The 14,124-nt window shown below is 26.7% G+C and overlaps 1 protein-coding gene across 5 annotated transcripts in view; it reads left to right on the top strand.

Annotated features, from left to right (window-relative positions):
• The window catches only part of LOC122269136 (cell adhesion molecule Dscam1), a 379,155-nt gene that overhangs the window by 326,224 nt on the left and 38,807 nt on the right, over positions 1–14,124 (top strand). For all 5 annotated transcript variants that reach the window (XM_071184626.1, XM_071184624.1, XM_071184625.1 and 2 more), the window contains exon 17: positions 2,212–2,449. In XM_071184626.1, the coding sequence (XP_071040727.1) occupies positions 2,212–2,449 (238 nt within the window). The remainder of the gene's footprint in view (positions 1–2,211; positions 2,450–14,124) is intronic.

Here is a 14,124-nt window from a genome sequence, read left to right as displayed (position 1 = left end):
ATTTAGAACTTTAAGTTAAAATTTAATGCTTTTTCAATTATGGTTAAGAGAAATTAAAAATCGAACGAATTTTAGAATTATATCATTTTGAATACTTTATGATAACTAGCATTTAATCTTCAAAAGTTTTTTTTTCCTTGAAGTCTTAATTTATTTCTTAAAAAGTGCTAAAAAACTAAAAATTAAAAGAATATTAAATAGAATAAGAGAAAAACTTATAGAGAATATGAGAAAAACTTATAGAGAATAACTTATAGAGATATGAAATTTTTAATCCTTCCTTTATTAATTAAGCTCATAGAATTCAACAGATGCATTTTTACAATGAAGTTCATTAAATTTTCTTTTAAAAGTAAGTGAAAAAAAATTTCCTTGAAAACAAATTTAATTACTTTTATAGTTTAATTAATATTTTCGAATAACCTGATTTAATTAACTTTTGTTAAATAAATTATTATGAGGTGAACGGAGAATAAATATATGAAAAACGTACTTAGTCACTCAGCCTTTGGAGATTTTAGTACACGTAATAATATAAAATAAAACCACAATGCTATACAATTTTGTAATAGGTTATAGGTGTTGTAGTTAAAAATTACTCAATAATTTCAATTTCAAAAATAAAATTTTAAAATTATGAAATATCTTTATAGCTCGATCTTTATAGCTAATAAACCAGCAAAGCGTTGAAAATTAAATGCATATTTAAAAATAATATGTCAATTTTAATTTAAAGCAAAAAAATAGATCTAAGTATANATATATACTAGAGGGACCCGCCCCCTGCTCACTACCACTCGCCAATCCCCGATAATTGCTGCGCAATTACATTTTCGTTCGCTTCGCGAACGAACTTAAAGTTGTTTTCCTGGAGATGTTACTTTATAATTTTGTTGTTGAGTTAATAAATCTTCCTTTTTATAAACGTAATAGTAGAGTTTTCTTAATTATTGGATTCGAAGTCTTCTGAGTTTTATTTGAAATCAGTTTGTATTTTGTATTTTTTTGACAGCCTTATTAAAAATTTTTACCTTTTCACATACATGCGTTCGCAATTTTGATTGGCTGTTTTGTGCGTTACTAACCGGAAGTCTTCTGTAATTGGCTATGTGTTATCATTCCACTCTCTTCTTATATATAAAGATATAAGTTCACGGTTTCCGTAAGTCAATCCGTAGCCTTGTAATTTAAAACCTAATCCAGAAGGCAAGGTAACTCCTGGGTCAAGCATCAGAACAAACTAGCCTTCGGGGTGGAATTTTTGAAGCAACTAACCGCATTTGTATTATATGAAGAGAAAAATCGTGAAAACCTCCCACGGTTAGCCCGACGGCAAGAGGATTCTAACCCATCATCAGTCTATCACAGAGAATATTTTACATCAGCACTGTGGTGAACCAGGTGAACCAGAATTCGTATCAACGCAGCTACCTCGGAGTTATAAACCTGAGTCACCTCATTAGAAGACAAATACACTCTATCCCAAAAGTCACTGCAACTCAGCATTGTGATATTGAAAATTTTAAATCGATATTTACTTTCTTTCATAATTGAAACATCTAAAAAATTATTTTTTATCTATGAAAATCCTGTCCCCAAAAATGCTCTTAACATTTATAAGGCAATTTTTTCTAGTAATGTTACGTTGAAATATTTTAGAAATTGAGATTGATTTATAAAAAGAAATTCCTTTAGTTAATTAATTAATATTAATTTGATTAATTATTTTAACTTTTAAGGCCATTTGTTGGTGAAAAGGTAAGTGAGATTTTACATTTATTTAAAGAATGGGCTTTAAACTTGAACTTATGTGCTTATAAATGCCCGAATTTATAAATTGTGTATTTGTAACTAGAAATAAACTCGATAAGAAATGTTCAATTTAGAAAGGCGTAACAAACAGGATGAAATAGTTCCCCAATGAGGGTCTTTTTTTTACCACTTGCAAACCTTAACTTTTACCCACTTCCATGTAAAAAGCCTCCCATTGGAATTTTTTTATCATTTTAAGAAATTTTCAGATGATGGCCGCATTAATCGTAGAAGGGAAAACATTTCCTTTAGACTCTGTAAAATTAAAAGTTGTACAGAATCAGAAAATGTGAACTGTCATTTTATTGCTCCAGGTGCTTCATGTGTATTCTTATAAATATAATATTAAAAAAATGTGTATAAATAGCCTAGTTTATCAAACAATATTTTGCGTTTCAGCCTCCTAAAAAAGAGCTAAGACATGGAAACGTCAAAGGATATTATGTCGGATACAAACCCTACGGAGGAGCTGAGAACTATATTTATCAAACAGTTGAAGTACAAGGAGATTTTAAAGAAGAAATTATTTTGACAAATCTTCGGAGAGCCACAAAGTACAGCATAATTGTACAAGCTTTTAATGGAAAAGGATCAGGCCCCCCTTGTGAAGAGCTTATTGTTGATACTTTACAAAATGGTAAGTCAAACTTCAACTGATAAGTCGGACAGAAAATATTTGAGTCAATAAAATCTGAATTTTTCACTCCTACCTTTAGCTGTCAAATTAGGTTTTTATGCATTAAACATTATTTTGAGTTAGTGAACTTATTGTGAGCTGCAAATAGATTTTTTTTAATAAACGCAACTATATTTCATTATCCTTCCATTTTGTGCCCTTATTCTCTTAGAGAAACCACAATCCTACCAAAATTAATCCTTACCTACAATCCTTACCAAAATTAATTAAGCAAGAGACGCTTTATTAATTTTGATAAATGCATTACTGATATTATGGTAATCGGGGTAGTTTCAATAAGATTTCTATAGCGAATTCTTCGCGAATTTCAAACAGTATATGAAAAGTCTAATAGAGAAGTGGTCACACTCGAAAGTCCTTATCCAGGTCTTATAAACATTATTTTTTTTAAATTCCAGATTTAGTTTGCACAAAAGTCAAATATTGAAGCGTTATGTAATAGGTATCGAATGTACTAATACAGATATAAAGTAATAAACTAATATAAATGGTACTTATTGAAACAGCAATGTCGAAAGAAGTATTTACCGGAGAAAATTTTAGTGGTAAATTTTGACTATCACGAATTTGCTGAAAGCAGTAGCATCATGCTATGTGATGCTGAATACATTTAATCACTATTCTCTTGGGATGAGCTGAAATACGTGTTTTACTTCATTTAATATTGTAAAAGCTGGCAACAAATAATAATAAATAAATAAAAATCATTTTAGATTTATTAATTATGCTAGTCTTTAAATTTTGTGCATGATTTCTGAGATTTATTGATTACTAGCTGAATACGTGCTATTCGCAAAGGGCGAGAAAAAGTAAATGATCAATAAATTAGCATACAATAAATTAGCTAAATCATGCACAGAACTGAAAAACATATACTGACACAATTAATTAAATTGTAGCAATTAAAACTTTTCACTTTACATATTTTGATAAGTTTACCCCATCGAAATAAAAATTACCTTCACAATGATTTGGCATAAAGGTATTGTCCGAAGGTCAAACTCCCTGAAGGTCAAAAATTACCATAATCAGCAATATTCTCCTGCACATATCCCTTTTAGTGGGCCGTAAAAATTTGCTTCCACGGAGGTATTTCGATACCAATCACAGTATATTTGGTATTTATTAAAAACCTCAATTAACGTAGTAGCAGTAGTACATATTATGATACTAAAATTAACAAGCAATATTGGCGTCAAAAATAATTAGGCGATTTTTTATGACTTTCCTAGATGAATAAGTACCTTTCCTCAATTAATTTAGCTTTTTAGTAAAAAACTTTTTTTTTCATTTTAGTTTGCAGCTATTTCGAAAATTAAGCATCATTGGTGTCAATAGCAATATAGCAATTTTTTACAGTTTATCTGTACGAATAAGTACCCCTTCTCCATTAATTTAGCATTTTAATATATTTTTTTTATATTTCAATATGTACGTATTAAAAATATTAATTTATTGAAATTGCAGAAAATAATTAATAACGACAGTAATATTTTTATAATCAGTTTTAACGAACAACTTAATATGAGTACTTATTTTGAGCGTCGTAAAAAACCGCCTAACTATAATTGATGCCACTAATGCTTAACAAAATATAGTAATCAATAGTTTTGGTATTGTTATAAGTACAGTGGTAATGCAAACCTATTACACCAAGGTGTATTAAATAGGTACAGTAGTATAAAATAGGTATTAGACTTTTTGCCACACTCCGAAATTTATAAGTATCCTTATATCACCATCTTACACATTCATTACACCAATATACAACATTTATTTACTTTTATTTATTATTTGTTATATATTCCGGTGCAACTTGATAATATTAGATTCACTATCATCAAAGTTCAACTAAAAGAAAGTTTATCTAAACATGAAATATAATTTAAAATGTGATATTCGAGTTTACGATATTTTTTATGACTTAAAAAATAACTTCAATTCTATTTCATTAGTTCTTCTTGAGTTACTATCATTTAAGTTTATAGAGTCACACTTTAAAATCACTGGTATAGAAACACGTGGTTTCATATTCACATTATTCTCGACCATGTTTCATGCTCTCCACGGTAGAAGGTAGTATTTGTAGAGGTTGTTTCAACTTCCGGTATAAGATTCAGGTACAATAATTTCTGCTGGTGTAAACCAAATTGCGTAAATCCCCATCTTAACTATCATGTAATTGCATATTAATTTAGGATAATATTCTAAAGTACTTTATTTTATATCTTTATATGATATTTCAAAATATGAAGAACACATTTTTTCTCAAAAACGCGGTACAAAAATTAAGTTAAGAAAAACTAAATATTCCGAGGATATATAAACATATCCGGAGAGTCAAAAAAAGAAATAGTATCTTTAATGCTTTGATGTCAGAAGAGGACCTCAGGACTTCCGATAGGGTTTGTTTGTTTTTTTAGGATAGATGGGGAATACCAATGTTAAAATTATTTATTTTGAAATACGAAATATTTTTAAAAAGGAATTCAGTGACGTCATGACCATGCATCGTGAAATTAAACGTTGATTTTACTCATGATAGCCTAACATATGAAACCAAAGATAAATAGCACAGGAGAGCGATTTTTTGCGGTTGCATAAGTTTACTAAACAGATCTTAGATATCTTTTTATCGTTATTTTTAAATCTGTACTTGATTTTTCTCGGCAAGCTAAAGTTTTTTTAATGAGTCCTTTTTAGTCTATCTTTGTTGAAATATAAAATTTCGAAAACGTTGCAAGTTAAAAGCGAGTTTCATAAATGTTGTAAATGTTGTGTAATCTTTTAGGGGAGTTAGGGCAAATTATCAGGGTTAAAATTGCATAGCAAATCATTCCTTGAAATGCCGTCATACGCCGCTAGGTGCAACACTCCATTATGATCTGCTTTTTTATATGCTTTTGCACAGATCATAATATGGAAACGCTCCGAGCCGCTTACGACGACATTTCTGGACATGGGTTTCTATGCTATTTTAACCCTGTTTATGTACCTTAACCCCCTAGAAGTTTATCGCAACATTAACGGGAAATCTTGTTATATATAACGTTTTTAAACTTGCTGATTTCGACAAAGAATAAACTGAAAATATCATTTAAATAAAACCTCTAGCCTTAAAACTAATATCAGATATAAAATCTCGACTCCCAATTTAAGCAAGATCAGGTATTTGTATAAATGCTACAAAAATTGATTTTCCAGTGTTGTTTAGTAAATTAATTGTCATTAATATAATAGATCTCCTAGTAATTCATAAGAACGTGCAATAAAGCTAATTTTCGATTAATTAGAACTGCAAGCTAGCAAATTGCCTGATTCTAAAAGATTGAAAAAAATTTCTCTGTGATGTAACGTGAACCATTGTTTGAAGGTACATTTAAAGTAGACTGATCCGCTATCTCTTTCTCAGTATTTGCACAAAATTCGGTGCGGAGCGGTTCAGAACTTTAAATTTGCTCACAGTAAATACATACATGTAAACCGTGTGCCTTATTACCATAGATTTTCCTTTTTTTTATTTATCCCCTACAAAAAGAGAGTATTCAGCTAGTTTTTTATAATTAGAACAGCAGTTTCATTAAATTTTGTTTCACTGTTAATTATCAAATTATAATTTATATAATATAACATTAATAAAGCTAATTTCACGCTGCTTATTAAAATAAACGAATTAATCCCTAACATACAATACAAGTTTAGATACAAAATACATTTACAATTCTATCTTCAAATCATTAAATATTCAAACCTAAAAAATTAAACAAGAGAGGACAAAGAAATAACAAAAAATCCTTAATTTATAAATATTTAATACTCATTATACTACAAGTATTAAAAATGACAAGAGTCATGCAAGATAAATTTGTACTGCAATACTGGTTTTGCTACCATGCACGCCTAAATAAAAAAAATATCTTTCATATCATTCTATTACTAATTTTAACCCTTAAAATAATAATAATATTTTTTTAAACAATTTTTCAAAATTAGGAGCTTTGAGAAGTGGGTTTTCACAAATTCTTCTTAATGAATTATTTATTAAAACTATTGGAGATCCTTAAAGGATCTTAATGTCTTGTTAGTGCTTTAGCCATGAAAATAAAATAATCATTTCTTCTTAATTTGTTATAATTTTTTATACTCTCTTATTTCGAAAAGAAAATAAATTGAATTAAAATAGAATATTTAATTTAATTATACTTTATTTCAGGAATTAGATAAAGAATTTTAAAATTAACACTGGAAAAACTCTTCCACTATTTTTTCGAAATATTGTGAAACCCTTTAATGCATGATTTTTCTACACATTTATAAACATAATTTTGCGGTTCAAATATTAGAATTGAAAAAACATAGAATTACATTTTTATGTAATGTATTATGAAAAAGAATGATTCAGTAAACTATAAAAAATTCTTTTAATTATAAATACTGCTTTAAAAAATGAGCTAAACCTTTCAATTATTTTTTAGTAAAAGAGGAAGTGGAAATGAATTAAAATCTAAACATTTTCATCACTTATTATATCAAGATAAATTAAAGATAGCAATTAAAAGATTTTTTGTTAATAAGTTTTAATAAAATTATTTGAAAAATAGTAAAATTTAATCTTATTTTAAAACAATATTATTATATTATATTATATTATATTATATTATATTATTAGCTTATAATATATTAAAACATAATGTATACATCTNNNNAATTTACAAGTATTCTCGTCATACTTAACACTAAACGAAACATCCATACATTGAGTTAAATAAATACTTAAAAACTGTAAATAAAAAAATTCAATTTCCACTCATAAAAATCTATAAAACAATTTTCGCTAGAAACTTAACTTAGTTTTAGATTCAAATTCAATAAAAACGCAAAGAAAATAGAAATGTAAATAAAATTCATGAATAATGTGAAGAATATTAATGCAAATCAAAATCAATTCTAAAGTTTCTAGACTACAGCAAAACATGTTTTTTTCTTTTCAAAATAACATTTTCAAAGACAAACGGTGAGCAAATTCTTTGACATTCGGCTATCTAATCCTATTCGAGGAGAGGATTTTTATTTCTTCTTTTTAACTGTTATCACTAGATTTGGAACAAGCATAAACAAATTAGGAAGTTCCTGAAATCAATTTGACTTGCAAATTCACCCTATTTCAAGTGTTAGGTAAGAAATATATGTCAGAAATATGTATTTAAAATTTTGATAAGGTTATTTGCATACGCATTGTATAACAAAAATCGTTCAGTTACTGCACAGATGGATATGAGTTCTGTCAGACGGGAAGGCGTAAAATTGATGCATAATTCAGCGCATGTTCTAGAATTTCTTCGAATTTTAAAAAAATAAATAAAATATTTACCTTATAAATTCAATTTTTTAAAAAACTGATTAAAATGTTTAAAAACTTATTTCAAATAAAAGTACTTTCTTTTATTTTCTGAAATAGACAATGTAAGTTTTTTTTTGCTAACTATCTATCGGGCCTTTTCATTCCAGCTTTACCAAATTTTGCGATTTTTGTTTAATTTTACAAGTTTTTTTTTGGGGGGGGGGATTTTGATTGATTTATTAAAAAAAAAATTTATAGATAAATATTAAAAATTAATTTCATTTTAAGATTCTTTTTTAGTGGCAAGGTAGGTAAAAATTTTTAAATTTTATCTAATGGGTAGAATTAATCATAACATTGAATTTCGGTGCTAATAAATAACCGAATTTATATCTTCTTTGTTTATAACTACAAATAAATTCGATGAGAATTGATCAAATGAATGAACGCATAACGTACAAGGGAAAATAGCTGCCCTGTCTTGGCTTCCCTTGTTCTTGACCCTACGCCACCATTACTGTTACCTGCATTTAAGAAAACGAAGCCCTTCATTATATTTTTTTTTATCATATGGTCGCATAAATTGTTAATTTTATCCCACCAACACTTTAAAATTCAGGAAGTTCGCGGAAGTATACTTCCCAAGACCTTATAATATGTTCAGTCGTGGTGGCACAGGGGATAGAGCGCTCGCCTTTTAAGGAAATGGCCCGGTTTCGAATCCCAGCGTTGGCTGATCGGCACCAATTCCGCAACCTAAAATCACTGATCACGGTGATCATGTAAAATATCCTTAATCGAAGACGGATCATAGGTTAAAGTCCCCTCCTTGCCGTAAGGCTAACAGTCGGATTTTTTTTTTGTATATATATATATATAAATATATAAATTTAGGAATGAAAATTCTTTTCTCGCGTGGACAACTAAAAAGTTAAATAAATTAAGCTATGATGAGTTGTTAAGTGTTTAAAGGTTAAAAGCGAATAGCTCATAAGAAGAAATAAAGTCTTTCATTTTATGTTTTAATTATACTTATCCAGGTTCAATAATAATAATTTTTTTTTTATTATTATTGTTATTCATTGCAAATATGCAAAATGAGTGGTAGTCATGCTCTTATCCTTTTTAAGAATACTAAAGAAAGCGTGCTCGATGAGCAGAATAAAGCGTTAATGAGAGGCTGCTTTTAAAACCATAATTGCTGCTTTCCTTCTGTAAATTTTTCGATTACATGTCATTTATTTCAATTTGATTTTGTTTATTTCAATAATTTATTATTAACTAAAAATTTAATCTTTTGAAGATTAATTAGTCGTAAGTGCTTTACTAATTGATTTAACTTCCTAAGTATTTTCGCTGGAACACATTTGAAATTGGTTAGCTGTGAGCAAAGCGAGCATGGTTTGAAAAGCAAACCTTATAAAATTATATAAAAATTTTAAGAGATCGGGAAGCACCACGAACAGTTGGTTTCACTTACTGTTAGTGCACTTTAAAACTGCTGTTACATTTGATTCTTACCAGCATTTTTTTAGTTGAAAGAAGGAATGCAGTTAAATGTTATGTTCTTTATTTATTCTTTCTAACCATATATGGGTCGTTTTCTGTTAAGAATAAAAATAAGATTATGCAACTAGAAGTGATTTGATTTTATATTAGTTATTTAAAGTCAAATTTCCAGTTTTTATAATGAAATTTAATCATCAGTCCAATTTTGTCAATAATTTTTAACCTGTTAATTTTAATGTACTTTTTTATCGGCATTTTATTTGCTTTAAGTTTAAAAACTACTACATTATTTAAGACAATTACTTGATATTTAATTAAATTAAAACTTCCAGAAATACAGTAGACATCATATTAATTAAGCCAATAGTATTTTTTTTTTTGATTTTCTGAATTAAATTTTTCGAAACTTTTAGATTTGCTGGATTTTTAAAAATTGCATTTTAAAAATTTCCGAAATTCCATTTAAAAATTTTCAGTCAATTAAAAAAAAATTTTTTTTAATTTTGGATTTTTCTTTTCTAAATTTTTATTTTGAAGGTGGTTTTCATATGAAGACGTGGAACCGCTCGTTTCTCAATGATCGGATTAAATACGATAAAAAGTACTGGCCTGTTTGCCTTTTTTTTTTACCGGGTTACGTTACAGAACCAAAAATCTCATATGCGATAATTTTCATAGTAATTATTACCTAAAAATTACTAAAACACTCAAATTAAATGAATAATTACTGTAAAAGTTACGGTCAAAATGGATTTTACGGTAAAATTTATTTTACAGATAATGCACCCAAAGTTTGGAAAATCGAATACTGAATTGAATACTTTAAAATCAAATCACTACTAAACTATAAGAATATACTTTAAAAATGTGCTATAAAAACAATGATCACATTTCTTATACATAATTACTTTCAAAATCACTAAAATAAATTTTAAATATTTTTTTTACATATTTCACTTTTAAATCATTATTTAAATGGTGAAAAATTTAATAGCCCAAAATTGTTTCAACAAAATATAAATAATTTACTGATAGCACATTAAATTAAATTTCAAAACTACTTATGGCTTCGTATGTAATTTTCATTCCGAAAAAAACACTAATATCATTTGCGTAAAAAATATCAAAAACTGATATTTAAATTTTGTATTTGTTTGAAATTTTAAAACGCAGAATAAAATTCCCTAAATAGCTATAAATAAAATTTTTGAACAGCTATTAAAATTAAACGAAATATCCCTTGTAACAACTTACCGAACTAAAGAATTATCATTTTGAAAAATTACACTTCCTGAATAAACTCTTTACTTAGTACAATGTTTCATAAAAATGCTGTCTAAATATTTCCCTTATTAAATACACTAAATTAAACAAAGTTTTAAGAAAATAAAAATTTTATATAGTCAAACAATTATCGTTACACAAATAATGACTGACTATTTGTGTTTCTCGTCTTAAGAAACTGTTGTTTGCAAAATAAACTCAGTTCTTAATAAATTTATTTAAAAATAGCGCCAAATAATGATTTAATTCGAAATTTAACTTCACATAGCCAAAGTAATTAAGACCTGAAATTATCTTCTGCAGAAAATCTATTGAAAGAAAATTTTTTAATAACTAAGCTACTTTAGAACTATCGGCAAAAGGCGCATTACTGCCTGTTTTTAAAAACAATTCCATTAAAAATACATTTATAAGCAAACAAAATAAGCCAAAAATTTAATCCCTCGGGGCAGGTAAAGAGCTGAAAAGCATTTTTGAGCACTTTTGGATTATAAGGGAGGAATGGAATTTCTCCTAAAATTCTATTAAGAATCAACGCCTGGAGCTTCTAGTTTAATCCTCGCCAAACCACCAGCTGTGGCCGTCGTGGCAAAAATAATAAATGCTTTTAGGTGCCTTTCAACCAAGAAGTTGTCGTTATATAATTAAATCTTCAGTAAACCGTTTCTCAACTTTTGTGGCGATAGCATTTAGATGATGGGGAAGTTTTCCCGGAAATTGTTTTGTTAAGACGAATATAACTAGTTAAAAAGAATAACATTAGCTTTTATTCGAGATATCAGGACTGGTTTTTGAAACTAAGAATAATTTCGTTGGGATAATATTCGGAGAAATTTAAATTAATCTGTATGCTCAAAATAAAATTCCTTGAATATTTGAATAACTGGAAAGCACCATAGTCTATAAAATTTTAAGAAGAAAAATGTTATTAATCTTTGAGAATTTCGTCGAAATTTGAATAAATTTATTTAAATATAAGAATGTTTGACTGAAGTTTGAATTATAATGAGGTTTGTTTTAAGAGATAAAAATGTGTGTAAATAATAAGCTTCGTAAATTATAATTGGCTGGTTAATCGATAATATCACAGCCGTAAGCGCCATTCGGAGGTTTGGTTTAAATAATTAATAAGAAAATTATCAATGATTGGAATAGTTAATTAAATTTAAAAGAACTCGAAAAACTTTTATTTGCAAATTTTTTAGAACAAATTTATTCACATTCAAACCAACCATAAGTGTCTTTTTCAATGTAATATAAAGAAATTTTTTTAATGTGGTAATAGATAAATGAATTCAAAATAACTAGAACGATTTTCTGGCAAAAACCAGAGAAGCTTAAAACCACAGCATGATGCATACAATTTCTTTGATAAAAATAGCACATTAATTTTATTTAAAGCTCTAACTTGCTCTCTACATATTTTTCATGACTGCTTATTTTGGTTTGAAATGCTGCAAAAAAGTAAACTATGCTAACACATGTAGATTAAATGAAATCAAAATTTAATTTTATTCCTAAAATTTGAAACTAAAGGCAAACTATTTTTAAGAAAATCTTTGCGAACTACATTAAATGAGAAAACGAAGCACTCTATTTGAATATTATTACGATTTCTAATGACTTATTCTAAATCTAAATAAATGGAAAAAACAATAGAATAATGTTATGAGTTAACTGGATACAAAAAAATTTTAAACACCTTTTTTAAACTCTAAATATTAATAAAACAAAAAGGGCTAAAGAGATTATGAGACACGGAAATATTTATAAAGGTACTCAATTTTTAGGAATGTGTGAGAGGGATATTTTAAAGAGAAAAATAGACTGTGTGTTTTTGAAAATATTTTTGTGCTATACAGTAACAGATAAGTGTTACATTTAATAACAGCACAAGCTTATATGACAGTGTAATAGCTACGTTAAGAAATTTTAAAGTACTTTAAATGTTTTTGAAATTTTTAAGAACGCACATGCATAAAATATTTTTATAATGATAGCCAAACAGTGGACATTTCTATGTTTAAGAGAGTAATTAAAATAGTTTTAGTAACGTTTTAAAATGCTATTATATAATATTATGTAATTAAGTTTCTGAGATAGTTAGTTTTGTAAGGTTGGTGGTTTACAAATATTCGTGTTAATAATATAATAATTAAAATTAATTTTATTATAATCTAAAAATTAAATTTATTATAATGTAAAATTTTAAGATCAAATATGCTATATTTTCATTCCATATTTTTTTCCTTTTTCAATAACTCAAGTTTATCAAGTTTTTTTTATTCTCATCAATTTTGCTTAGCTCATATCGAATGAAAATTATTTACGGTTTTATTATTATAGAGTATAAAAGTTCAAAACATTAAGTTAAAATCTTGCTGTCTATTTATGATTTAATGCTTACCCTTTCAATCAAAATTGATTTACAATAATAGAGTACATTTTTTTACTAAATTTAAATTTAATTTTAAACTATTTTAAGTTATGCTGAATTAGTTCTATTGCTCCTATTACAAGATTTATTTTGTGTCCTAAATAAGTTTAAAGATTTTAATCTCAGCGAAAGTTTTAAGCAGAATAATTAATCTAGCAAATTATTTTGTCTCTATCTATTAATCAGAAGAAAGAGAAATTCACAAGAATAGAAAGAAATTATCATTTCAAAATATCTTATTATAACGATAACTATTACACCCATAGGCAATTTCTGCTGCTTTAAGATAATTTATTTTAAATTTCTTACTTTTTTTCATAAATGGAAGTAATCAACGAACTTCAATTTCTTCTCGAATAACTTTTTAAACTAGAATACTTAAACTTACTCTAAACTAAAATAAAATAAATAAATAAAATTATCGATTCAGTATTACAATTATTCCAAAAAAAGAAGATATTTATAATTTTACATTAAAAAATATTTGAAATAAAGGCAAGAGAACTCAATCGATATTTTAAATAATTTTTTTAATAATTTATTTTAATATAAAAAGAATTTTAAATTCAATTACTTGCTTTTATTTTTAAAACAGTTCTAATCTTTGAAAAAAGTTTGATATTTAAAAAAAATAATGAGGCTCTTTTATAAAAATTGTTTCATTTTAATTTTCAATGTTTTTTCATTATTTTACCGAATTTTGAAAGGAACTAAGGAAAGTAAAACTGACATAATTGGTATTTCACCTATCATTAGGCAAAACTTCTCTGTATGTATGAGGTGATTCTATTGTTTTCTCTCACTCCTGATAAATGAAACTAATTAATATATAATATGGTAGTAGCATATAAGTGGAGTATATATTAAAATAGTTAATAATATATAAAAGCTTAAAAATATATAAATTACATAAGCCTGAAATATCTTTGAACCAAATGCAAATATATAAAAATAATTTTATCCAACTACTTTCGCCGAGCGTGATAAATTAAATTAATTAATATATTAGTAAGAAAAGATATTACCTATTGCTGACAATGTATG

The sequence above is a fragment of the Parasteatoda tepidariorum genome, chromosome 8 (assembly GCF_043381705.1).
Source record: "Parasteatoda tepidariorum isolate YZ-2023 chromosome 8, CAS_Ptep_4.0, whole genome shotgun sequence".
NCBI classification, from domain to species: Eukaryota; Metazoa; Arthropoda; class Arachnida; order Araneae; family Theridiidae; genus Parasteatoda; species Parasteatoda tepidariorum.
This window is presented reverse-complemented; position numbering and strand designations above follow the sequence as displayed.